At 51.0% G+C, this 23,479-nt stretch overlaps 5 protein-coding genes across 5 annotated transcripts in view; 3 read left to right on the top strand and 2 right to left on the bottom strand.

Moving 5' to 3' along the window:
* Nucleotides 1-437: 437 nt before the first annotated feature.
* LOC100905162 (ribosome biogenesis protein NOP53) lies at nt 438-3,163 on the bottom strand. The gene is made up of 6 exons (XM_003737278.1): nt 3,122-3,163; nt 1,603-2,359; nt 1,258-1,474; nt 892-1,157; nt 713-795; nt 438-606 (listed from the first exon to the last, which is right to left on the bottom strand). Exons 2-6 carry the CDS (start codon nt 2,347-2,349, stop codon nt 465-467), a joined length of 1,455 nt encoding a protein of 484 aa, XP_003737326.1. The 5' UTR covers nt 2,350-2,359; nt 3,122-3,163; the 3' UTR covers nt 438-464.
* Nucleotides 3,164-5,704: 2,541 nt separating this feature from the next.
* Nucleotides 5,705-9,661, top strand: LOC100903531 (atypical protein kinase C). Its single transcript, XM_003737268.2, has 10 exons — nt 5,705-6,015; nt 6,477-6,598; nt 6,677-6,766; nt 6,929-7,116; nt 7,225-7,464; nt 7,572-7,996; nt 8,150-8,391; nt 8,508-8,649; nt 8,747-8,938; nt 9,044-9,661. Exons 1-10 carry the CDS (start codon nt 5,951-5,953, stop codon nt 9,129-9,131), a joined length of 1,794 nt encoding a protein of 597 aa, XP_003737316.1. The 5' UTR covers nt 5,705-5,950; the 3' UTR covers nt 9,132-9,661.
* Nucleotides 9,662-10,457: 796 nt separating this feature from the next.
* On the bottom strand, nt 10,458-14,299 carry LOC100905308 (beta-1,4-glucuronyltransferase 1). The gene is made up of 5 exons (XM_003737279.2): nt 14,235-14,299; nt 13,199-13,397; nt 12,646-12,814; nt 11,950-12,203; nt 10,458-11,743 (listed from the first exon to the last, which is right to left on the bottom strand). Exons 2-5 carry the CDS (start codon nt 13,347-13,349, stop codon nt 11,172-11,174), a joined length of 1,146 nt encoding a protein of 381 aa, XP_003737327.1. The 5' UTR covers nt 13,350-13,397; nt 14,235-14,299; the 3' UTR covers nt 10,458-11,171.
* A 1,586-nt stretch (nt 14,300-15,885) lies between these two features.
* LOC100905454 (corepressor interacting with RBPJ 1) lies at nt 15,886-17,478 on the top strand. Its single transcript, XM_003737280.2, has 6 exons — nt 15,886-16,146; nt 16,247-16,341; nt 16,426-16,583; nt 16,703-16,818; nt 16,934-17,036; nt 17,157-17,478. Exons 1-6 carry the CDS (start codon nt 16,075-16,077, stop codon nt 17,438-17,440), a joined length of 828 nt encoding a protein of 275 aa, XP_003737328.1. The 5' UTR covers nt 15,886-16,074; the 3' UTR covers nt 17,441-17,478.
* Nucleotides 17,479-21,472: 3,994 nt separating this feature from the next.
* The window catches only part of LOC100905601 (E3 ubiquitin-protein ligase meiotic P26), a 5,876-nt gene continuing 3,869 nt past the window's right edge, over nt 21,473-23,479 (top strand). Inside the window, exons 1-2 of the mRNA XM_003737281.2 lie at nt 21,473-22,276; nt 22,804-23,010. Of these exons, the coding sequence (XP_003737329.1) occupies nt 21,473-22,276; nt 22,804-23,010 (1,011 nt within the window). The remainder of the gene's footprint in view (nt 22,277-22,803; nt 23,011-23,479) is intronic.

A 23,479-nucleotide genomic window follows, 5' to 3' on the forward strand; every position in this document is an offset into this window, starting at 1 on the left:
CCCGGACCGTAAGTTTCGAAACAAAAGTCGTCTCTCAAGTTTCTCATGGAATCGACGTAGAAAATGTCATCCGAGCTCGAGAATTCTGTCCTGAGCTATCGCATAATTGATCAAGAATGATGATTGTTCTGTATAACCACTTGTGGTCCCTACTGGGAAACAAGACGACGAGAAAAACAGTCTCCTGAGGGGTTGTCTCTGTCTGGAGATCAACGTGGGAATTCCAGTACGTGGAATCCGACGCCAAGGAATCCGAGACACGGATTTGTAATGAGCCAAGTGCTGTGATCTAGTGGAAAGCGTGAGCCGCCCCATCTTGATCTCTCTCGGCTTGCATGACGTGGTTTTGTTTCCGTGTTCATGCCTCCTTCAGTTTCTCTCTTCCTATATGCAACAGAGATGATGGCAAACTTCAAACCAGATAATAATGACGAGGTTTTCCGAAGCGATGTTTATGAACGAATTCAGGACAATCGATCTGCCGCGGGATTTGTGAGAATATCTTCGTTACCCTTTTTGTAGTGTCTCTTGTAAACTGTCTTCGTCCACTTTTTCTTCCGGATCGTCTTGCGTCGAGGCTCGATCAGATTGCGTTTCTCGAGTGACCTGTGAATTGGGAATATTCAAACGTGATCGATCTGGGGACGGCCCACAAGGAGGAACCTAGGACCGTCGAGATCCAATTGATTAAGGGATACGTGGAAATCCTTACCGCATTCTGTCGACCATCAGGGATCCCTCGGGCTTGAGTTGTCTCAAAGTCGGCACCAATTCCTCCGTCAACTTAATTTCAATCTAGAATCGTGAAGACGAGAATCGCTTTTAAGTACGAGAATCGTATCGAGGAGATTTCTCGGGTTCGGAGATCGGAGAAACCGCCGCGCTACTCACGTCCGGGGCGGAGAACTTCTGACGTCCCAGCTTCTTGGGTTGACTTTGAGCTTCGATTTGTTTCTGCTTCTTACGGAGAACTTTCAGCTGCGTAGCTTGGTTGGACTTCTTGATCTCCTTCTTGTACACTCCTATGCGACCGAATTGTGAATCGATTTTTTTCTCGGATTTCCTTTGCGCTGTCAGTGCTTCACGCTCTCTGTGCGCTTTCTGTCTGTTCCGCTGCAACCGTGTTTTACGGTTTTCCGCGCGCACCGGCGGATTGCCTGGGGAACAAATCTCGGGAATGAGCTTGCATCGTGGCTAGATTCTTGAAGAGTTCATCTGAAGCCTGCCTCAGTATATTTTTGACGAGAAGATAGGCACCTGTTATCAAAGCATCGGCCAGATCCCCAGAGGGATCCTCCGTGTCATCGTCCGAGTAGAGAATTCCGGCTGCTTCGTCAACTTCGTTCTGGACACGAATTGCTTTGGCTCTCTCTTTGGTCGGGAAAAGACTCAACAAGACGCGCTCAAGATGTTCTTCTTTCTTCAATTTTCCCACTTCCACTTCATTCGCTTTCGACAGCAGAGCTTGGTGGTCCTGGAAGAGTACATGAGAATGGCGATGAGCGAGCTCACAGGCTTCCACGACTGTGACGTTCGCTCCTCCGAGGCCAGAGTATCGAGTGCCGTTCAATTCAGAATTCAGTAAATTCCACAGCTGCATACCTCAAAAGTTGGCTTGTAACTGGCACCGGGTTCCGCTACCTCCACAGCCGGTAGCACTGAAGGTTTTCGGTACCTCAAAGAAGGTACCTTCGGTCTTGAAGCGCGCGTAACTCTCGCGAAGTAAGCGAGCTGATCATCGGCCAAAAAATCCGCATCTGCCGGCTCCTGCAGGACGTCCACGCGATGCCTCGCCGCAGTTCCCTCGAGCTCTCTAGTGGATCCCGGAGCGTGCCAGATATCGTAGATTTGAGTCTCGGAATTCAGGGTTCGACAATTATTCCTCGAAGCTCGCTCATCTCTGACAGATTTCCGTTCATTGAGCGTCTTTTCAGACTGCTCCACTCGTTTCTGAATTGTTTTCCGCTCACGCTCGAGATGTACGCGGCTCTTCTTGGCGTCCTCGGGTTTCCCTCTGCATGTTCTCAATGGTACCGGGACTTTCGATCGCTGCCGGAGAACTTCAGTACACTTCAGAGGCTCTTTCAAAATGTCAGATCTCTTCTTCTGGAATTTCCTCTCCGCGATCGCGTCCGCACTCTTGTCCAGCATATAAATCTCGACGTCGCTCCGCAATGAGACATCCCCACCGACCCGCTCATCGAACCTTTTCTCTTCCAAGAAAGCTTCGACATCCTCTATGTCAGCTTTCTTCCAGTACTTTTTACGATTTTTTGATTCTCGTATTTTCTTCTTTCTTGGCTCAGCTGGTTCCTTTGCAGTCGCGACGGAATCAGATCTCAGCTCCATGATAGATGCCCTGTAAAGATGACCACATCCCTTTGGTTCCTCTCTCACGACAAGCTCCTATCGAACATCCAAGATCGATCCAGCGTTCTATCGTACACCAGTTGGCCGTAGACGGCCGGCAGGAACCGGCTGCGTGCGCCACTTCTCATGCATGCGGAAGGAGTGCTCGGATGCATGAGGATATGAATCGCACAGAACGCACAGCCTTAGTAAGGACTCGTGAACGAGGAGAAAATGCCAATGTTATCATCCATCCGCCGTATGAATATGTAGGACTGTGAAACTCGTGGAGTCGCCCTCGATCGATGGAGCTCCCTAGCCATGCTCGGGCAATCCATTCACCCAGCGAAGGATGAGCTTCTAGGGATGCCAGCCTAGGCCGCACCGTACGCCCTTACTTATATTTTCTCTAAATGCTCTCGCGAGCGCCTGATCGATCTCGTGTGGTATTCTGGAGCCGGCATTCGAATCCGAAAATTTACCCAGGGTTGTGTCCGATTATTAGAGTTGCGACCTGGCAGCGGACATTCTCTCGATGGAGGTAATGGATACTGCCCGGACGTGATGACATCGAGCAGAAAAGCTCAGATCCTCGGACACCCCTTGCCGCGGTGGTCATGAACCCAACATTTTCCTTGCGGAATCCGAGGAGTGTATTGAACCGACAAGAGAGCACGTGTCCGCTCAGATCACATCCCGATCTTCCAGGTAAACAATGAGCCAATCTACGCCCGAAGCTTGGTGGGAGCTCAGATTTTCTAACGACACTAACCTTGTCCCGATCTCGCTCCCGTGGTCGCTAGCAGCCACGTGCTTGCTTCTCGACGAGCGAGCAACCCTCTCCACTTCGAAAGGAAACAAACAGCTCGTTCATATGGAGGCCTTTTTCTGCGAGAGATGCCCATAGCTATCAGTCATTATTCATCTTCTTCATAATTTCAGATAGATGCGTGGAACGTAGATGCGGAGGATGATAATCCTGCACTCCTGTTTTTGCCCCAAGGCCTTCGCGACCATCATCACTGAAGCTGTTGCATCCCGAGGACTCCTTCGAGAACTCGGCAGGATTGCGACGGTCTCAACACATAGGCCTGCCCCCTTCCCATGCTGGAATCAGGGTCTCTGCTCGGGCTCCCAAATCTGGCCGCATCGTCATTGGTCGCGCGGAACCCGGCACATGGGCTACTCTAATGAGTTCTACTCTAATCCTGCCGAGGGCACTCCCGGGCGATTCTGCCCACAATCTCACTCATGTCTTTTTATTCTTGCTGCACAGCGCTCTCCTGAGGCTCTGTCCAACTTCGTTCGGTCTCTCTTGTGGAACCCAACAATGCCTCCATGCATCGTTGCCCCAGATGACCTCAACGATAAGCTGAGAGCTGCTAGCGATCTCGTCTCCACATATATGAAATCCTACACGAACTCAGATGATTGAGGCTCGTGATCGCGTCGTCTGCCGTGTCTCTGAGAGATCTGCCTCGACCGTGTTTATTCGGTGACCCGACGATAACCCGATACGGGATTCTCCGATTTTTTGGGCCTGCTAGATCAGCGAGGGTCTGGAGCCGCACCGCGCAAGGCGAGAAGTCTTTCCTCTGGGGAAGCCACAGTCCTTCAGTCGTCATTCGTTTAACAGTCGAGAATCAGCTGTCGGACATGCGGAACCTATGGCGTCATATAATGATATAATCAATTTAAAGATGCGAATAGTCCAATGGGAGATCGACCTGTAGAGATTCACTCCCACTCGCCTGGTGATCTGGGAGGGTTCTTCTGCTTGTCCCTACTGTAGGGATTGCTGAAGGGACAAGCAGAAGAAGGGAGGTCGGAATCCTTGACTCCCTATCGACATACTATACAGGAATAGACTGAAGCATGAATTTCGCGGGATACCTAATGAGCAGCCAAGCAGGCCACGGACATTCGACATTCGGATCTTATGATGATCAGAATCTTATAATGGTGAAACCAGATGCATTCGGCGAGAGACCCGAACCTTTTCCTTCTTTCGGAATCCCATATCTCTCCATCATATCGGCGATATCTCTCCACTTCTGTTCCTCCGAAATTCCCACCGCGGAGCCTCCGACTACTATCATCGCACCGCGCAAATCAGGGGGCAAAGAACACAAACTCATTGAGTAGCAGTGAAACGGGGAAACATTTCGAGCGGAAGCTCGCAAATGCTCTACTGAGAATCACTGCCTCATGTCCCAATGGAAGGAACGAGGAATCTGTCCAGCGCTGAGGCGCGCCCACCAACGTGCTCCTAGCGTTGATTAGCCACCGTCGGCGGGAACTCGAGCGATGAGCTCCAGAAATCATGACCGCAGATGTACTCGGTGAGGGGAAACTTTGATCCTGTCATGATTAATAATTCAGCATTCCGACTCGCCGCCCAGTCATTCAAAGATGCATTTGTTTTTGATGCTGCACAGGACAAAAATTACGGGGCGCTCCTCAACGGAGTGCACTACGAAAAAAGTAGTCCCAGTTCGTCGGATCTATCAGTCGTCCCTCTTGAAGCTCTCTCGCGGCGCCCGAGCAAATATGGAACATGCCCAAGCCCGGAGAATGGAGGAGCTCTATTATCACTATCTTCAAGCCCTGATGTTTCTGACAGGACCGGTTCGATCTCCGTGAACAGACGCAAAAAAGATCGATTCCTGAGCGTCCACGCTCTCATAACGAGCCGGGGACTACGCCTCTGTCTCGGAATTTCTGTGAGCAAGACGGGGTAGTTCTCCTAAGTGGTGGATCAGGGGGACGCAAATCTATCAATTTACGCACGCGGAATACCAATGACAGAATAAGCCGCATAATTCCTCCCAGACACCATTAGCTCCATCACATGCAATGGCCCACCAAGTTATAAGGCTTGGAGAATGGATGAATAACCTGACGCAGAGGACTCATCTAACTCCGATCAAACCCAGACGTTTTCATGCTTAGAACTTGCGCTCGCCACACTGCCGTCAGGATGCGCTGCAAGGTTTATTGGTCGTCGACGACGTCGTCGATCACGATCGGGTCGCAGGTCGCAGGCAGAGATCATTGACATCATTGTCTCCGACCAGATAATATGTGTACCTGTTGGAATACGCTGCTTCCAAAGCGGACTCTGATCGCCGGTCTCTTAGAGCGGAACTTTGTCATGCGCTATTCTTCGGTGGAATGTTGGATTGAAGTGAAGGACCGTGAGTTCCGATCCGGAAATCCAGCGGCTCTCCTCTCGAGGTAAATCCGTCGCCGCCAAACAGCCTCCCTAAGACGGAAAGAGGAGGAGGAGAAGCTGGCGGCTACGGCTACCGCTGACCGCGTCACCGCTGCTCTGGATCCAGTGATCTTCGTAGCCTTCTGCTACTCTATCAGAGCATTAAGAAGTCGGTGGTTGTCGCGGGTGTCGCGAGCGTAATTCGTTTGTCGACCTGATAGTCGCCGCTGTCGATGCTCTCGAGAGAAGGGAGCTCCGGCATCGCCTGTGTTCACCATCGCTGTGCATCCTGAACACTGAGAAAAGGGACACGCTGCAAGATAACTCCCCGCGGAATCGGAGTCGAGAATCCAGAGAAGGAGCGAGCATTCTTTTATTTCGTGGATCATGCCGGCGAGCATGAAGAATGAAGGTGGGACCGACGAGATACGTCTCAAATGTGCTTATAATGGGTGAGTGATTCATCGGTGGATGATCTTGGATTCCCTCGACTCGTCCCCCGGGAGCCCTCAGACCTCCGAGGGCTGATCGACCTATCGGGTGGTGTGAGCGCGTGGGAGATCATCCTCCGGGCTAATAATTCATCGCGAGTCTCAAAATGGCTCGCGATTCCCTGTGGTTTGAAGTGAAGTTCTCTAAATATCGGGGGGCCGTTCTCTCTCGGGAGCCCGCTCATCACGACTACTGATGAATAGGAGAGCCTCCACCTTCGCTAAATAGGGATGGCAAGCCGAGTCGAATTGCCATGGGAAGCAGAGAGAAACCTTGCGCCGTATCGCAGTGTGCGAAGTGCCGTAACGACAGAGAGTGTTATGGTTACGCTGCGGCACGGGGAGAAGAATCAGTCCGAGCGAGCGAGGAACCACAGAAACCAAAACGAATTCCTGCCGAATCCTGCGGTTAATGTTTCCAGGGATGTTTTCGTCAAATACATCGGACCGGGTATCAGCTTGGAACGCTTTCAAAGTGACATGCGGGAGGTGTGCAGTTTCTCGGAGACGCAGCAGTTCACTGTCAAATGGGTCGACGAAGAAGGTTCGTGCAGTCATCACTGGAATCGTTCGTAGAAGTCGCATCGGATTTGTGACCGATGTTCTTAATCATTCGTCGCAGGTGATCCCTGTACAATCGAACATCAGGAAGAACTCGACGAGGCGATCCGTTTGTACGAAGTCAACAAAGATTCCGAAATCAATATCCACGGTTAGTGTGCGACCGAATTGAGTGAGTCGTTTCCACGGGGGAAAGACCGTGACCGCGACGTTTCCGATGAGAATCGGATGTGAATTCGGCCTCGGACCTGCATCTGAGATGTTTTGTGAATCTCCTGCCTTCAGCTAAAGGGAAGTCTGTATCCTCTTCCAGTGTTCCCATCGGTGCCGACGTACCCGGGACTGCCATGCCCCGGCGAAGATAAATCGATATACCGGAGAGGCGCACGGAGATGGAGGAAACAATACCTAGTGAATGGGCACATTTTCCAGGCTAAACGTTTCAATCGGAAAGCATTCTGTACTTATTGCATGGATAGAATTTGGGGCTTGGGACGCCAAGTAAGCTACGCGCTAATCGACGACTCGATGATGGCGAAATTATACTGTCATCTCACAGCGACCCACAGATGATATTCACGAGCGAATCTAACGCAAATTTTGCCGCAGGGTTTCAAGTGCACGAATTGTAAACTGATGGTTCACAAGAAATGTCACAAGGCTATCCGTCTCCAATGTGATCGGAAAAACGATGTGGGAGGGTACGACAATCAGGTTCTGAACGGCAATACCATCCCCGACGAAGGATTAGATCTCCGACTGGCTCGGACCGGGACCGGCTCGAGGGGTCAGAGGAGACATCTCGTTCATGATAGCGGAGATGCCCAAGAGATCGATGACCCAATCAACGTAAGATCATGCTCGCGCGTCGAACGCTACCACCCGATCGTGACAGAAATTTTACCACCTCAAAAGCATGTGAACGATTTCCCGATTGTGGATGCTCTATCTCACAGGATGTTCGTCCCGACGCGCAGGGCGGAGTGCGGGGTCAATACTCGCTGAATGACTTCGAACTCATACGTGTTATTGGTCGCGGCTCCTACGCCAAGGTTCTGATGGTCGAATTGAAAGCGACTCAGAGGATCTACGCAATGAAAATCATCAAGAAATCGCTGGTTAACGACGATGAGGACATAGACTGGATACAAACTGAGAAGCATGTTTTCGAAACGGCTTCGAATTATCCCTTCCTCGTGGGACTGCACTCCTGTTTCCAAAATGAATCTCGCTTGTTCTTCGTCATCGAGTTCGTCAGGGGCGGAGACCTCATGTTCCACATGCAGCGCATGCGAAAACTCAACGAGGATCATGCCAGATTCTATGCGGCCGAAATTTCATTGGCTCTACATTTCCTACACGAAAGAGGGATAATATACAGGTAAGCACCACGGATTACTCATTCTGGGTCTTTGTGCAGCGTCGATTCTTGTCGGACTCGCGGAAAACAGAAGTATGAAGGTCCCTACGTCTGCGCTCAGCTTTGCAACCTATGTAGCTTCCCCGCTAAGGCACATCGATTTTCTTTCTCCAGAGATCTGAAGTTAGACAACGTGCTTTTGGATCACGAGGGCCACATCAAGCTAACTGATTACGGGATGTGTAAAGAAGGCATCAAGCGAGAGAATGACTTCGCATCTACTTTCTGTGGAACCCCGAACTACATAGCCCCGGAAATCCTCCGTGGGGTGGATTATCGCTTCAGCGTCGATTGGTGGGCGCTTGGAGTACTTCTGTATGAAATGCTTGCGGGGCATTCGCCCTTTGATATCATAGGTGAGATCCCAATTTCGGCGACGCCCAAAAAAATCAGCTGTGACTTGACATCGTTCGACGACGCGAAAATGGAGCGCTTCTCTGTATCCCGGCATGACCGTCTGTGATCGTTCCAGGTCAATCGGACAATCCGGATGAGAATTGCGAAGATTATTTATTCCAAGCCATCCTCGAAAAAACCATCCGAATCCCACGGTCAATCTCCGTCAAAGCGCAGAGTGTATTGAAAGGTTTCCTCAACAAAAACCCAGCAGAGAGGTATTGTCGCAGTTTCCTGACATTTGTTGCCTGAGGTCTCTACGTTGGATTCGGGAAACCCATCGTTCGGCTTTCATACTTTTCTCGTTCATCTTAGGCTCGGCTGTCACAGCGTCACAGGTTTCACGGATATCCGTATGCATCCGTTTTTCAAAGCTATCAATTGGGAGCTCCTCGAACAGAAGCAACTGACACCCCCTTACAAGCCGAAACTCGATACGGATTTCGATTTTGAACACTTTGACCCGCAATTCACGTCGGAGCCGGTTTGCTTCACCCCCGATGATCCGTAAGCTCGCCCGGAGCGGAGTAAACCGCGAGGGAACTCAGTTTGATCGATTTTATTCTATTTATTTAAATTTCCCGATACGAACCCCTATTCTTGATATTCCAGAAAAATTATCGGCAAAATCGACCAATCGGAGTTCGAAGGCTTCGAATACGTTAATCCCCTCCTGATGTCTATGGAAGATTGCGTCTAACCTCTCCGAGAAAATAGACCTTGTTCAGTTCCTCTTCTGGGAAACGGTCGTCTACAGCTTTCGTGTGGAATCGGACTCCGGATTTTTGTCCTCTTCGAAGTAGTTTCGCACGTGCTATTGCGTCGATTGTGAGCATTGTTCTGACTTGATAATCAGGAGTCCGAGCGTTGTCGCTCGGTAATTCGGCGACCAGACGCGCTCGCCGACCAGAGGGTGTCGATTTCTGACGGGGAAGTCTTCTGAAATCGACCTGATCTACGTCGCAAGGCGGCATCTGACGGCTGTACCCGAATACCCTCTCTGTGTATGACGTGAAACCGCTGAACGAAGTGTAAGTTTTGTACATACCAGGATGCGATGCCCAGCGGCTAGAGAAGGGCTCGCCTGACGGTCGGCGTCCCCATCCTCAATCTGAATAACGATTTTGAAAGGGCTTGAAATGTTCTGAGCTGATTGATTAGTCGAAGGAATCTGTTATCGAGCTCGTTTAGAGCAACAGTATCGATGGAATAAAGCTCTGCTCCTATATTCTCATTGAGTTTTCCTAGAATCGCCGCTGCCTGGCTGGACCCGGCCGTGGAGCGGTACTCATTCTATTATACCATCGGTCGGCGTAAGAATACTTAAGAAGACCGAATTGGTGAGTCCTCGAGACTTGACCCAGTTTTGAGTCCCAGGCCAGGAATCTTAATATCGATTATCTCTGACAATATTACTTGTGCAGTTGAATCCGGAAAAAAATCACGGCCTCTGATATCGGGGGAGCTCGGCGTCGATGAGATAATCTTCATGCTTTGCGACTCTTGTCGAATGTCCTAGTCAAGTGTCCTGATTCTGCCATAGCCGACAAGGCCTGTGGATTCGAGGTCGCATCCACTTGGAGAGCAACGAAGGGGAATGCAAGGGCGTCCCCGGAAAGCTCGAGACTGTGTCCGGTCTCGGAGGGAACCTATTCGCAGGCGTCCGATCACACGAGGATGCTGGCTGCCGCAAAGGGAGCTGAATGCTGTCTCAGGATTCGACATCTCTGCAAATCTATCACACACGCTCATCGCCGGTGAGATCTCAGGTGTAACTCGATGAAAGAGATTTGGAAATGCAGCCCGATTGCTGTCGCAAGGAGAGGAAGCCACGCTCTGGAAGCGTTAGTCTGCGAATATCATAGGTTATCCACATGATGTATTATTATACAAGTTTTTGTCCGCTGCTCGGTTCTAAGTTCTATTTTGGTGGAGAACTCCGCATTGGAGTCCGAGCGAAATTCCACCTATGGAACGAGGGATCATTGTCGTGTCTAAAAACGATTTATTTTGGCAAATATACGACATGAGGATCGATACGAACCGAATACGATATGCCATAGGTCTCCCCGGAGAGGTGCCGATCCCCCAGCCGGCCCACATGGTATAGAGTCGTCCCAGCGGTTCACCGAAATCGAGTCGATAGCCAGGTATTGAAGCTCCGATTTCCGCGTCACTGCGACAGATCATTCGGACTCCGAGGACATTTTTTGGGGGTGGGGACCTCGAGCGAGGCTTCATTGGAAGTTTCACGAAGCCATATCCATCCAAGGATTATTTATCAGAGTAGAAGAAATGTAAGATACTGAATGTACAGTTTCCTCAGCGTATAAACAAAACTACAGAGATCGAAGTCGGACTCTCAAGCATGCTCTGCGAAGGTCCCCGATTGGTGACTCGAAACCCAACATCCCTTCTTCCCCCTCATCGTTCTACCTAGCGGTGATTCGGTTCTCTACCCAGAGCATACTCTGAGAGTGCACTCCATCCATGATCACAATGATGACATATCATGGTCATCGTGCCTGAAGGGGTGCTCTCATTCCGTTTTGGAGAACTCATAGGGAGTGTACATGTAGATCTAGTGTTGCTGGATATCTGTCAGACCTACCTACTCGAGCTGAAGCACGTACTACAATGGTAATGTTCCGCAGCGATGTTTTTCACTCAAAGCTTGGGAAAAAGCGGACACCAACGCCCGATTCTAGGAGGAGGAAGACGTTTGTCTACATACAACAGCTCAATAGCATCTCCGCGGAGAGTCTTTGTATTTACTCTTCAACTCGTTCTTGAACTGTCTGAAATTCTGACGATTTCTCTCCAAATCTCTATTCTTCTCAGCATGAAATGAGCTTGGCAACTTGAGACCACGGTGTATGAGGAAAGCATTATTCAAAACAGCGAATGTATAGCCAGCCACGTGAAGTTCACATGCCTGACTGATTCGATTGAATCCATACTGTCGGAAACGCTCATCATAGAGCGGTGCAGAATTATGCGCGAAATAGAAAGGCTCCCAGGGGTCTTTCCACGTGACGTGATACAGGACTTCGAGACGGTTCCCGTCAACAGGCGCTTTAAGCCATGTTTCGTAGTCAGTGTGCTTGTGGCACTTGTGACACAACTCGGTGTAAAATGGACGAGCCTGATTATTGCTAAGGAGATCTACCAGCTCATATTTATCCTTTGGCATTTGAATGGTTTCGAGCGCCTCGAAAGCTGGCACTACAAAAACTTCGTTAGGACCTTCGGCGTACTGTTGTGTAAATAAAGAGTTCACTCTGGCGAAATGTACAAACGCGTCGCGGAGACCTGCAATAGGAATATTCAAATTAATTCGAGACCTGACTCCAATACCGAACTCGTCAATTCTCATAAGACTGACTGCGCCAACTGAATTTTCACCTTCCCGGTCGCCAGATCGAGAGCGGCACTCTTGGGGATGCAGCTTCGGCACCTACCCGTCTCACCCTGGTCGTGGACCGCCGGAAGCTCAATTTGTCGAAATTCCGACTAACCTGCATTGACTTTGAGGTCGACGTCAACTACGAAAACGAACTGCGTTCTCGAGTTTTTCCGTCCAACGTTCCGTAAGAGGTTCACGGGGAATTCGTCCCCGTGATCATAATTCGTTTTCCGAGAGAGATCACTGAGCCGCTCGACAAGAGTGGCGCATCCGCCATCCTTCAAGTAAGACGCCCCACTCGGATGGACATGACCCGAGAGAGACTTCGAACGCAGCGGATAAACCAGGTGGAAACTCACATTATGTCTGCGAAAGAAAAGGAATGAGAGCCAGGACCTTCTAAATACATTTTCGATAAGAGGCTTCTACCAGCTATCGTATGCATTGGACAATGGTATGCATCAGAGACGTTCAGCGGCAAAATGGCCAGGCAACCACCGATAACCCTTGAAATGCATCCCTGCCGATTCAGAGAGAGCGCGAGTCTCAACTACGCCTTGGCCTTTTCTGAACCTAGATGGTGCGCTGCGGCTAGCCACGGCTGAGAATTTCGAGGACTGCCGGATATCCTAAACATATCCACCAATAGTTACGCCGCGGAGATCACGGGATGTGATCCCGTCGAGCTCCTCATACTAAACAGCCGGAGATCGGAGACTGAGACAGCGAGTGATAACGTCATACCTCGCTCTCAACGTTCTGCGAGCGATTCCCCCGAGTTGTATCTGGTGTGTTAGTCCATCCGTACCTTACTTGGGAAGAGCAAGTGCGCAATTGGATAATAGCTTCGACGACATCCGGAAGATCAGTAGCGAAAATGGCCACCGACAGAGGGCCACCCCATCCACCGGCGAGTGATTCGATATGTCCGAGATGATTTAAAGTTGTCTGGGTCACAAGGGTGACATCCGCTGTTCCTGGAAGAAGATCACTTTCGGAGTTCGGCAAAGCTTGGGGCGATCCGCCATCGATGACGAGTTCCGGTTGAATCGACGGAACGACCATCGGTGGAGTTGGCTCGGAATCGAAAACCGTTGATGTTTCTGGCAATTCGTCCGGATGCGAGACGAAGAACGGTCACCTCGGCCAGCCCTCTGACCACGATCTTCGTATGGGAGAGGTCGCCTAAGCCCTGGCAGGGTAAGGTCCCATCCTACCTACAGCTCCATGTCGTTGTACTCCCTGCCCAAATTTTGACTACTGATCGACAGGATCCTGCCGGCGAATTCATAATATTACTGCCCGAGCAGATTGATCTAGCGATGTGAGCTCCCGTCTGTGAAGTCAAACATCTGTCTCACCCTTTTGCTCCGAAGGACCCGGGCTCTTTCCTCGGCCTCCCCTCTGTGCTGGATGCATGACGTGACCGGACGATGCGTCCTGGAGTTGATTGACGATGCTATACTCTCCGGATGCATCGAGGAGGTTTGAGTCCTCTATCAAACGTTGCATTCGAGCTCGATCCTCATTGGCTTCCACCAGCCCATAGCTCGCCGTATCCTTGAATGAGAAAATATATCTGAATCGATGACATTCCAGTCGATGCATTCCGATCGTCGAAATGCGCGAGCTTCCCCCACACGCTCCATATAGGGTGGACGAACGTCGGTCCGAGCTGCTACACATGACCGAACGACATCTCTCAGACGAAGGTATACATGTGACGATGGCACCTCAAAATCACCGGCAATGGAAATGGCCAGAGTTTGTCGACAAGGGACTCACTCGGTCAGACCCAAGCGATGCGCACCAGTATCGCTTGGGCAGAAGGTTCAGCCGAGCTCAATCGCCGAGTCGATGATAACACAAAGTAAACAAGCTCCGCAAAGACGAGACGAGGCTGTCAAAAGAACCGTCTGACTATCTCCTGGCCTTGAAGCAGCTGTGCCGGTCATGTAAGTGGGAAATGACTTTTATATGGTACTCTCCGGCGCATCACTTGGAACTCTTCGCCGGAGATGGATGAAAACGTCCTTCACACCATTAGTCCCTCCGAGCGTCAGATTATCTGATTCTAATCGCGCAAATCCCGACTCTGCGCTCGCTCGCTCAGAATTCGACCCCCATTCTGAAGCGTGAGACGAGGCTGACTGAGACGAGGCTGACTGAGCCGAGGCGCATCGAGAACTCTCGGACCCGGAGGACACTTCAGAGTCTCCGGGAGCGTTCTCTTTCCTTATGGATCTTTAGATATTATTGGATGAACCGAGTGCTCCAGAACTTCTGCCCTCGCGTCTGGGATAGTGATAAAAACACAGGTCTCCCAGGTTTGGGGAAAGTCTCGAGGGAATTCACAATTCACGCACTCGACTGGAACTTGGGGAGTGCGATGCTCACCGATATCGAGCCTGCTGAATTCTTGGAATTTTTTTCTCTTCGCCTCGAGTCCTCCTGGCTTCTAGTCGGCTGAGTAGAGTGATATGTACAACCTGTAGCACGGATATCACCAGAACGAGGGCGACGACGAGCGCTCTCCACAACTGCGGAGCCGAGCAAGCGACCCGCGTCTTCGGAAATCGCATTCCAATAGACCATCCACGGAGGTTTTCCGTAGATTATCCGTACAGCGACGCCGAGTTTTTCACAACATCTATCCCCGGAGTTCCGATTGATTCACGACTCGGATCAACCCTGCGCATTGCTTGTTCGCGCACTGAACCGCTCTAACGTAGGGACGGTGTGACTGAGCGCCGGCTGGAGCCATGTCTCACGTCGCCTGCGTCGACGGAAGCACCGAGTCCTGTTTCCAGTCTGACTGGAGGGACATTCGGGAGAGGGTCGTGGGAATCGGCGGACACACTCTGATATCCTCCGTCAGCGGTTGCTGTCTCTGCTGCAGGTGCTGCTCCAGAGCTCTCCCCCTCTCCAGTATGGAGGGTCCTGATGGAGTCTTTGCCGATGCGGCTGCGCGCGCACAAATATAATACTTCTTCGGCGCGCACGAACAGTATGTAATGAGTAGGAAAAATAGATGTGTGTTATAGGGTAATGGGTTTGGGGTAAAAATTATGTGTAGAATGTCCTGATGGACTCGTACCCGATGGGGCTGCGCGCGCACAAGTACTTCTGCAATGCGGTAGCTGTACGTTGCAAGCGATCCTTCGATTCCCGCGATATTGACATCTAGAGCCGAGGCATCCAAGAAATGCAGAGAAGGACATCCCATGCAGGTGAACTCCATGCAGCTGATCGGGTTCATGACGCTATCCAGTGGCATCGAAATCTCAGCTAGCCATTCGGGGAATGGACATTGGGGCGGTATTCGCTGAGTCCCTGGGGATCGGGGTCTGAATATGAAGTTAGATTGACGTTCGAGCTCGGGCGTCCACCATAAATCTTATGATATTCCAGCCGCCAGGTCGAGGCTCCCAACAGACTTCACGATGAAATCGATACATTTATACATTAAGAAAGACCGAGAGTGACCCCAAACCGTATTTGGAGAGAGACCCGCCGGTGAGCAGTAGGCGACAGTCGGGAAGTGATGTCAGAGAAACGCCGTCATGAAGAGAAACGTCACGGGAAAATCGATTGTTGGAGTCCGAGCCAGCATCCTTCAGAGTATTCTCGATACCGAGCTCCTGGAACAAATGATAGTGTCTCCCACGACTCGTACCCGGACGGTCAACACACGGAGAACCGTCGTCGAGATTCAAGCTCCGCATAGTTCATTTGTCGGCGAACACTCCCTAGCCTCTCATTGTTCGGAGTGGGGGGGCTCTCTCCTCCCTGAAGAGCTTCATGCTGCAAGCTAAGGATGGACCGAAGCAGCTCAAAATCAGAAATTTTCAGGCAAGCACCAAGCATATCCGGTGTATCGAGAGATCGGGCCGCAGGCCGCAGGACCCTTGGTCATCCTTCCGGGAGGATGATCGCCATTCGAGACTCGCGACCGCATCAAGCAAGGATCAGCATCATCATCTACCCGTAGGGGTGAGGGCGCATGTTTTCAATCCTTCCATCATATGGAGTGTATGATTCTATGGTCTGCTCAGAGAACTCACGACGACTACCGAGAGGCTCCCGACGACCAACTTGGATTTATGAGGCATCAGATAGTTTGTTGAGACACGCTCCATACGTTATACGGCTGGCGGGAGAAGACGGTTCCGACGGAATCGGACAGTGTCATCCACCATAGTGCAAGGCGACTCCGAAGCCACTACGAGACTCAAAAATGGGCAAAGGCTACAATAACTTCATGTGCAAGAAGGATTTCCATCCCTCCTCCAGAGAGAATCTGAAACGGGTAAGCATCGCCGCGAAATGTTTCTTGTTACTGATGTCTCGTTCGAGACAGACATTTTGTGAGAAGCCTCACGGAAGTCCAATGACCGCCATATCTGCAGGTCTGGATGGCGGAACAAGCTGCTGACGCAGAGAAGAAGAAACAAGAAGAACTCAAATCTCAATACGACAAGGAGCAGAATCTCTACAATAATCGGTATCTTACTCTCAGTGTCCGTCTCTGGAAGATTTCTGCAGAGTTTGCCTTTCGGAATCCGATATCGAATATCTCATCTTCCAGGTCCATGGTGTCGACGGAATCGAAAGACAAGTTGTCGCTCAACTTCATGTACGATGCGCCACCGGGTCTCCGCCGAGAAGAGAAGGAAACTTCGAAAGAGGAACCTCGTTTCGAGTGGCAGCGAAAGTACCAAGCTCCAAGAGAAAGTTGGGCCAAAGGTGCGTGATCGTCCAAATTTCGTGGAAGAGTCGCACGTCATGATAAGAATCCCCGATCGTGAAACTGAAGTACGTCCCGCGGATGCCTGGAGTGAATTCGCAACCCTTTATTTGCGCAGGTAACGAAGAGATAAGGGATCAACCATTCGGCATTCAAGTTAGGAATGTTAAATGTCTCAAGTGCGGAAAATGGGGACACATCAACACCGATAGAGAATGTCGATTATTCGGGGAAGTAAGGGAACGCCATCATCATCTCTGTGCGCTCTGAAAGCGAGACTTCTAGCGTATGTCATTCATGGGCCCCTTGAGACTCCGGATTCGGTGAAGAAAATTGCCATTCTTTCCAGTCACAGGGAGTTCGTGAGAAGAAGGAAGATTCCCGCGATCCTATCGAATTAATGCTGATGATGCAGGAAGAACAGGGTTTGCGTTTGAAGCGCAGCGCTCTATGTGAGTCAATCGGAGCGTGTATGAGAGAGCTCCACAAACACTTGCTTTCGCGAAAGAGTTCTGAATTAAGTTGCGTTCCTGAGATAAAGCCGCCTGATTCTCCTCTCCATTGATTTACAGCAAGAGACGTCGACTTGGAAACTCACAAACTGGAAAGGGAAGGCAGAATGCAGGATCGCAAACATGAAGAGCAGATGCTGGAGGATTTGACCCTGAAACAGAAGAAAGAGTTGTTGAAAAAACTCGAGAAATTGGAGCGGAAGCGCGACCGGAAACTTAAAAAGAAAAGAAAAAGAAGCGCCGTGAAAAATCTCGTTGACCTCATCGCTTTGAACTACACACGTATGTCTCCAACGAGAGAGATGGAGAAATCGGATTGTAATCACCATAGCAACGCATCATGAATCATGAGGAGGACATCACCATGTCACCATGAACAATAAAACGCCCTCCATTCGTAATGAAACTGTGAACTATGCAGACGATGACATACTGCTGGTCACAGGCGCAATCGACTAAGTAGCGTTTCTTCAGGGAATCACCGACTATGTCTGTGGTTAGGATTCGCCAGAATCCGTTACTCTGTGAGGAGATAGTGTAATTGATTAGTAAGTTACGATGAAAAAAGATGATTCAGTGATGCGGCGGTATGAGAGACGGCGATGTCGGAGCTGGAATTCTGAGCGCCTTGTGTCACATGATGGGACTCCCATCGTATCCCGCGGATTATCTCCTGGTTCACGCTCCGAAAAAGATGCCTCACAACAGGGGATGAGCCAACTCCGAGTCGCCTCCCTCGGTATCGAGAACGATGCGAAATTCGAATTTCCCCCGTAACGGTTTCGTATCATCAATGGTTTCTGTGTTCATTAGTATACGTTTATTTTCACCGCCTGTGAGAAGGGTAGCCGGGACATCGACACGGCTCTATTAAGAGGCTTCACTCCCGCTGCGAAGCCAGAAACCCATCTGCATCTCTGCTCAGCACCAATGAAATCAGAAATATCTTAGAGATGACAATCGATGCGTACTCGATTCGATCCTCACCCCAGGGCGGGTCCCTCGACCCAACGAGCGGATTTATTCATTTGAAGGCGCTTCGGCGGGAGTCTGCCGCTCAAGAAGCGCAATCCTGGGGTTAGATCTCTGAGGGCCAATGATCCTCGTTTGGAGACATCTCCCGCGGTGAGCATCAACTTTTTCGAGATTGCTTGACATCGCTCCTCCTTGGTCAGTATGTGGAAGTGCCAAACCGTGCTGGTTTGTATCGCGACGAATCCTCTGCTTCTTCGGGCTGAATCCTCTCTCCCGACGAAGTCCGGATCCTCGGGGAATGCTCGGAGGAATCTGCGATAGAGTGCGCAGCCCAGCACGGAACGGACCCTCGGAGACCCCACAAGAACTCCGCGATAAAGTCGTACTTCACGTGGGTTGCGAGGAATATTGTGGAGTTCCGTTCAGGAGTGATCGACTGAAGCTCCAGCACGACGCTAGAAAACAAGATGTGCAGGTGCGGGTGTCAATGATGAAATTCACCCCGATTGTATGAGAGGACCTTCCCTATTGTAGTTCATGAGAGGTTTCAGTCGTTCTCGCCTCGATTCGGATGTTCCTCCATCGTTTTTATGACACGCATCAGGATATCCGATGACACTACATGAAGCAGGTTCCTAGAAGAGGAGGATCCAGGGCGACGAGGACGCTCCCTAAACCCGGCTCCGGCGGAGCGAACTTTGCTCCAAACAAGCCCCCCGACAACGGGGCGCAGCGATGAGCGCTCTGCAGACTTCCCGACGGCGTCGTAGAGCATTCGTTCCTCGTCCGAATATCCGTCGGCGTGCTTTGGATCGCGATACGGAGTCGTACGGAACGATCCGTCGTAGAGAAGCTTCCACCCAAGCTTGGGCTGAGCCGGAGGTCGGCAGTTCCGTGACGTGTACCCATGCGTCGACCTGGAGATCCTGAATCTTCCTTCCCTCGTACAGGGTACCCTCCAACAGACGAGCGGTCTGCGAACCTCCGGGGGGAGGACTTCGCCTTGGGTCAGCGCTCGCTCCGAATCTTCGGAGTTACTGATCGGGCGCGCTGTCATCGGGAGTACTCCTGCCAGATACAAGTTCTCTTCTGGATCGCCATCAACTTAATTGTCATCACGTTTGACAAACACCCCACTCGAGGAGGGGGCGGAATCGATCAAGGCGCCTCCTCAGGAAATGCGTGGGAACGCCTGCTCCAACAGGAAAGGCCACTGGTCTGACTTCCGGCGGCTAGATGGCGGAAGTCTATGGAAACTCTGATATAACACGGGTACTCCCCAGAGATAGTCACCCTTGAAGAAGACGGATATGCCCTACATTCAGGAAGAGCGCGGTACAGTCGAGTCTTCTCAACTGGATGAGCTCCCCTGATTTCCCGATGAGCTGTGTGCCCTGATTCAGGATTTTACCGCCAAAACGTTTCGAGCGTCCGGTTCATCATAAATCCTGAGTCACAAACATTGAAAGACGAGGGAAATACCTCCGAACATTCTACGCACGAAAGACCTGAGCTGATATTCGATTGTTTGCTTTATAAAAGTTTTTTCTTTATATATCTAGAAACCGTCGAAACCCGGGTTGAGGCGGCATTCGATGATAAAGACCCCTTTTTCCTCTTACTTAGAAATAGTATCTGAATCCGAAGCGTCTGACATAACATAAGATATGGGAACTGGCGAAAAGTTATTGAGCTTGGATTCCGCGGCGAGCTAAGCTCGGGTCTGAAGAAGTGCGGTGAATTCGGTTTTGCCGCCCAATCCAGAAGAAGCAGAGGGGGTGACTGCTTTTGTTTCGAATCTTGAGTCGCGTCTTCTTGAAGATGCCAGATGCATCTCTCCGATGAAACGTCCAACGTCGGACTCTCTCACTGAGGGTTCATTGCATGTATGCGCCTCGTGAGATTTCCCAGATACTTTCGAGACTCATCGGGCTCCGTGTACCTCGTGAGCTACGCAATCGAAGCGTTCAGCGGAGACTCTCGGTGGGGATCTAGGTCCCATGCTCTCTGCTCGAGCCCATCGTTGTGAAGACCGATCCGATTTGTGAACAGCGCGATCACTCTGCGGAGAAGGTTCCGGACATTCAAGGTAAACATTCTCATGAGTTGCTTCCGAATCGTGGTTCTCGGCTCATCCGCATAGAGGAAAGTCCAGGCAGCTCTCGACTTCGCCGACCGGGGACCAACTTTGAGCCTAAACGTTACCGAGCTCTCTGCTCGATGAGCTGAAGCAACGCCTCATACCGCAAATACGTACCGGGCCCCGTATTCAATTTGGTCCTAGAATCAAAGTGAATCCGGCCGATCCGCATTCGAGCTCGTTATCGGCGTCCCGATGAACAGTGAATCGATCGCCTATGAGCGACAGCGCACCTTACGTCGCCAGCGAATTCGGATTTTGGCGCCTACCTAAAATGGCGGACCAAGCAGTAAGAGCAGTGTGCTCTTCGAAGACGCCATGCCAGAGACAGAGGGCAGTCTTCTCTTTTACCGAAGCTGCGTTGTGATGTTTTTTTTGTATTAGTAATCACGAAACGAGCAACGAAATCAGCGTTGCTCTCTGACATCCTGCAGGACTCTGCTGCTTCTAGGTGAGCTGAACCAGGACGACGGACGCGCTCATAGTCATCAGGTATCGACTGCAGCGAAAACGAACTGCTCCTCTAGCTAAGCCTCGTGGCTGGCCGCCTCTGCTCGTGTGATATTGCGGCATAACGAACGCTGGGCAAGCTTCTCGACCAGAGGTTGGACCCGAACGACTCCTAGAGAATGTTCCACGGAAACAGTTCGAAGACTATGCAATGTTTCGAGCATCGCATGGTAACCGTTAGCTGAGGCGTGTCATACCTCTACGTTGTTGCGTAGCGGTGAATGCCGTCCAAGCCTTCTTGCGAGCAGGTACTTGGGCTGTATCGAGATCACCGCCCCAGTGGACATGAATTCGAACGAAGTCCTGGGAGTACGACTCTGTGCTTGATACTCAGACTACATTTACGGGAGCGTTGTGCATGCGATGGTGCGCGCGATTGAGGGAGTAGGAATGGAAGCGTAGTGACGAGTTCGGGACGAAAGTTCCCGCGAGCGTGCTCGCGACACGTGGGTCGATGATATCGAAGTGAATCATGCGCGATGACGATCTCCTTCCGGTGGAGTTCGTGGCGTCGATCGAGATATGCTGATGGCAGAGAGTTTCATTCAAATCCCATCGATTTCGGCTCCAGCTCGCGCAAGAGCCTGTTATCTAAAACGAGTCTTTCTTTGCTTCAGATCTCCGAGTGGATTTCGGACTCTTCTGAGTTGAGGAAGTCTCTCGTTCACGTTTTACCCCCTTGCGGACTGAAACTTGCTTTCCAATCTATGATCTAATGACTGAGTGCCTAAGCGTCTCAGGGGGACTACGGATGGAGCTGTCCAGCTGCTCTTCGACCTCCACCCTTGGTCAAAACGTCGCCGCGCTTGACGTGTTCTCTGCCGACGGTGAGGGCCGCCGATCGCCCACATCGCCACCTGCAGTCCCAGATTCAGCGGATGGTACCTCAGGCGTTAACGGCGCTCGCGAAAACAGCAACAGTGCCATCATCGCGAGCAAGAAATCCAACACTGAGCAGCGGCCAATCGCGGCTGAGGACAAGGATGCTGGAGCTTATGAGAATCTCTTCGTTGACGACGGAGAAAGCGAAGGCAAGCATGCCCGCCACGGCGATGGAGCCCACCTCTACGAATACAGGATACGGGAATTCAAATTCGGGGAAGGAGGCCCGCCAATGCTCGCCACGGACAACTTTGAAAATGATGGTGCGACTTTCGAAAATGATGAGAAGAACGATGACAAAGAAGGTGGAGACGTCGATGATCTCGAAGACCTGGTGCTGAACGACCTTCTAGACGGTCTGGAGGGAGAAGAATCCGCCACTCGTGAGGGCGTGTGCGGGGTCTGTCTGGAGCCGTATACCCAACCTCCACGTGTGCTTAATTGTCTGCACGTGTTCTGTGAAGCTTGCTTGGGGAAACAACAACGTCCTCTGAGCTCATCACCGAATCGCGGACAAGTCATCAACGCAGTGATCGCCTGCCCCAAGTGCCATACAGAAACCGAATGCACTCAAGGTCTTAAAAGTCTACCGCTCGACTACGTGTTGATCAATCGTTTGGACGCTGAAGCCATTCGTAGGAGAAGCGTCATCTGCACCAGTTGCAAGAGCGAGGTGAGTCTTGATTAGCGAGCAGTGGCTACGGCTGTACTCTCGTGCCGAACCTAGTCTCCATATCGATGGCTACCTTTCCGACAGGTCCATCGATCTCTATAACTAGGAAAATCAATTCCCCCGATCGGTACTCTAGAGTTGGCAGGTGTATCATGGTGCTGACATCGACTTACTGATCTACATCTCATGAATGATGGGCTTCCATCAGTCTTCAGGGCTCAGAACGATCTGCCTAATCCAACAGGATGGGGGCTTCGCGCAAAGAGCTCAGGAGACCGCTTCTATGTCCTCGAAATAGATTCTCGTGGAGCGGTGGATATCACACTCCCCTCTCTCCTCTACTGTCGAGCACATGAATCGCGATGTTTAAACGCCACTCCATATCATGATGTGTCGGGTGGTATTACTGGCATCCGACAAAGCGCATCCATGCAGTGATGAAGTCTTCAGAATCTAGAGAGGATCCCCCCGACTCCCAGTAGTGTTTTTCCGGGAACTCGCTGAACTATTTTCCCATTACTTTGAAGGACCATGCGATCGCTCGATGCCAGGATTGTTCGACGTTCCTCTGTTCGAGCTGCAGGAAAGCTCATTCATCGATGCTCTGTTTCGAAAACCACCAGGTCGTTTCATTTGAAGCGTTCGACCAGGAAACGGCTCAAATCCATCGCGCAGTCAGCTGCCTACGCCACCCTCGTGAAATTGCTCAACTCTATGATCCGACATGCGGAACCGTGAGTACAAGTTTCCGACGCTGGGACCATTCAACCTCGATTCCATGGCCTGGAAAATGCCCACATTTGACAGAGCTTTATAATCAAGGGACAGTAATCACCATACGCACTAGTCTGACTTGCCATGAACAGGGAGCAGGCTTAAATAGTTTGGCCACATTCACGCATGCATTCAAGTGTCTTCGAGACTTTTTCATCAGTCAGGGGCTGTGGAGTTATCGTAAGCGAGAGGGTATAGGGCACGCCGCGACTCACGCAGACTCATCTCGCGACTGCCGTGGCCTACCTTGTCCGATGATACGGATGCGTGAATCGATCAAGCCGTTCGGTAGCTTCGCCTAAGAAGGGTTCGCTCATTCTCGAATCGGGTGGGCCTTGATGAATAATAACACAGCCCGACAGCCAAAATCTAACAGAAAAAGTGGATACCCATACTAGGGTAAATCGGGGTCGCTGATCACGAATCCGG

Source organism: Galendromus occidentalis, unplaced genomic scaffold (assembly GCF_000255335.2).
Source record: "Galendromus occidentalis unplaced genomic scaffold, Mocc_1.1 scf7180000075422, whole genome shotgun sequence".
Lineage (NCBI taxonomy): Eukaryota > Metazoa > Arthropoda > Arachnida > Mesostigmata > Phytoseiidae > Galendromus > Galendromus occidentalis.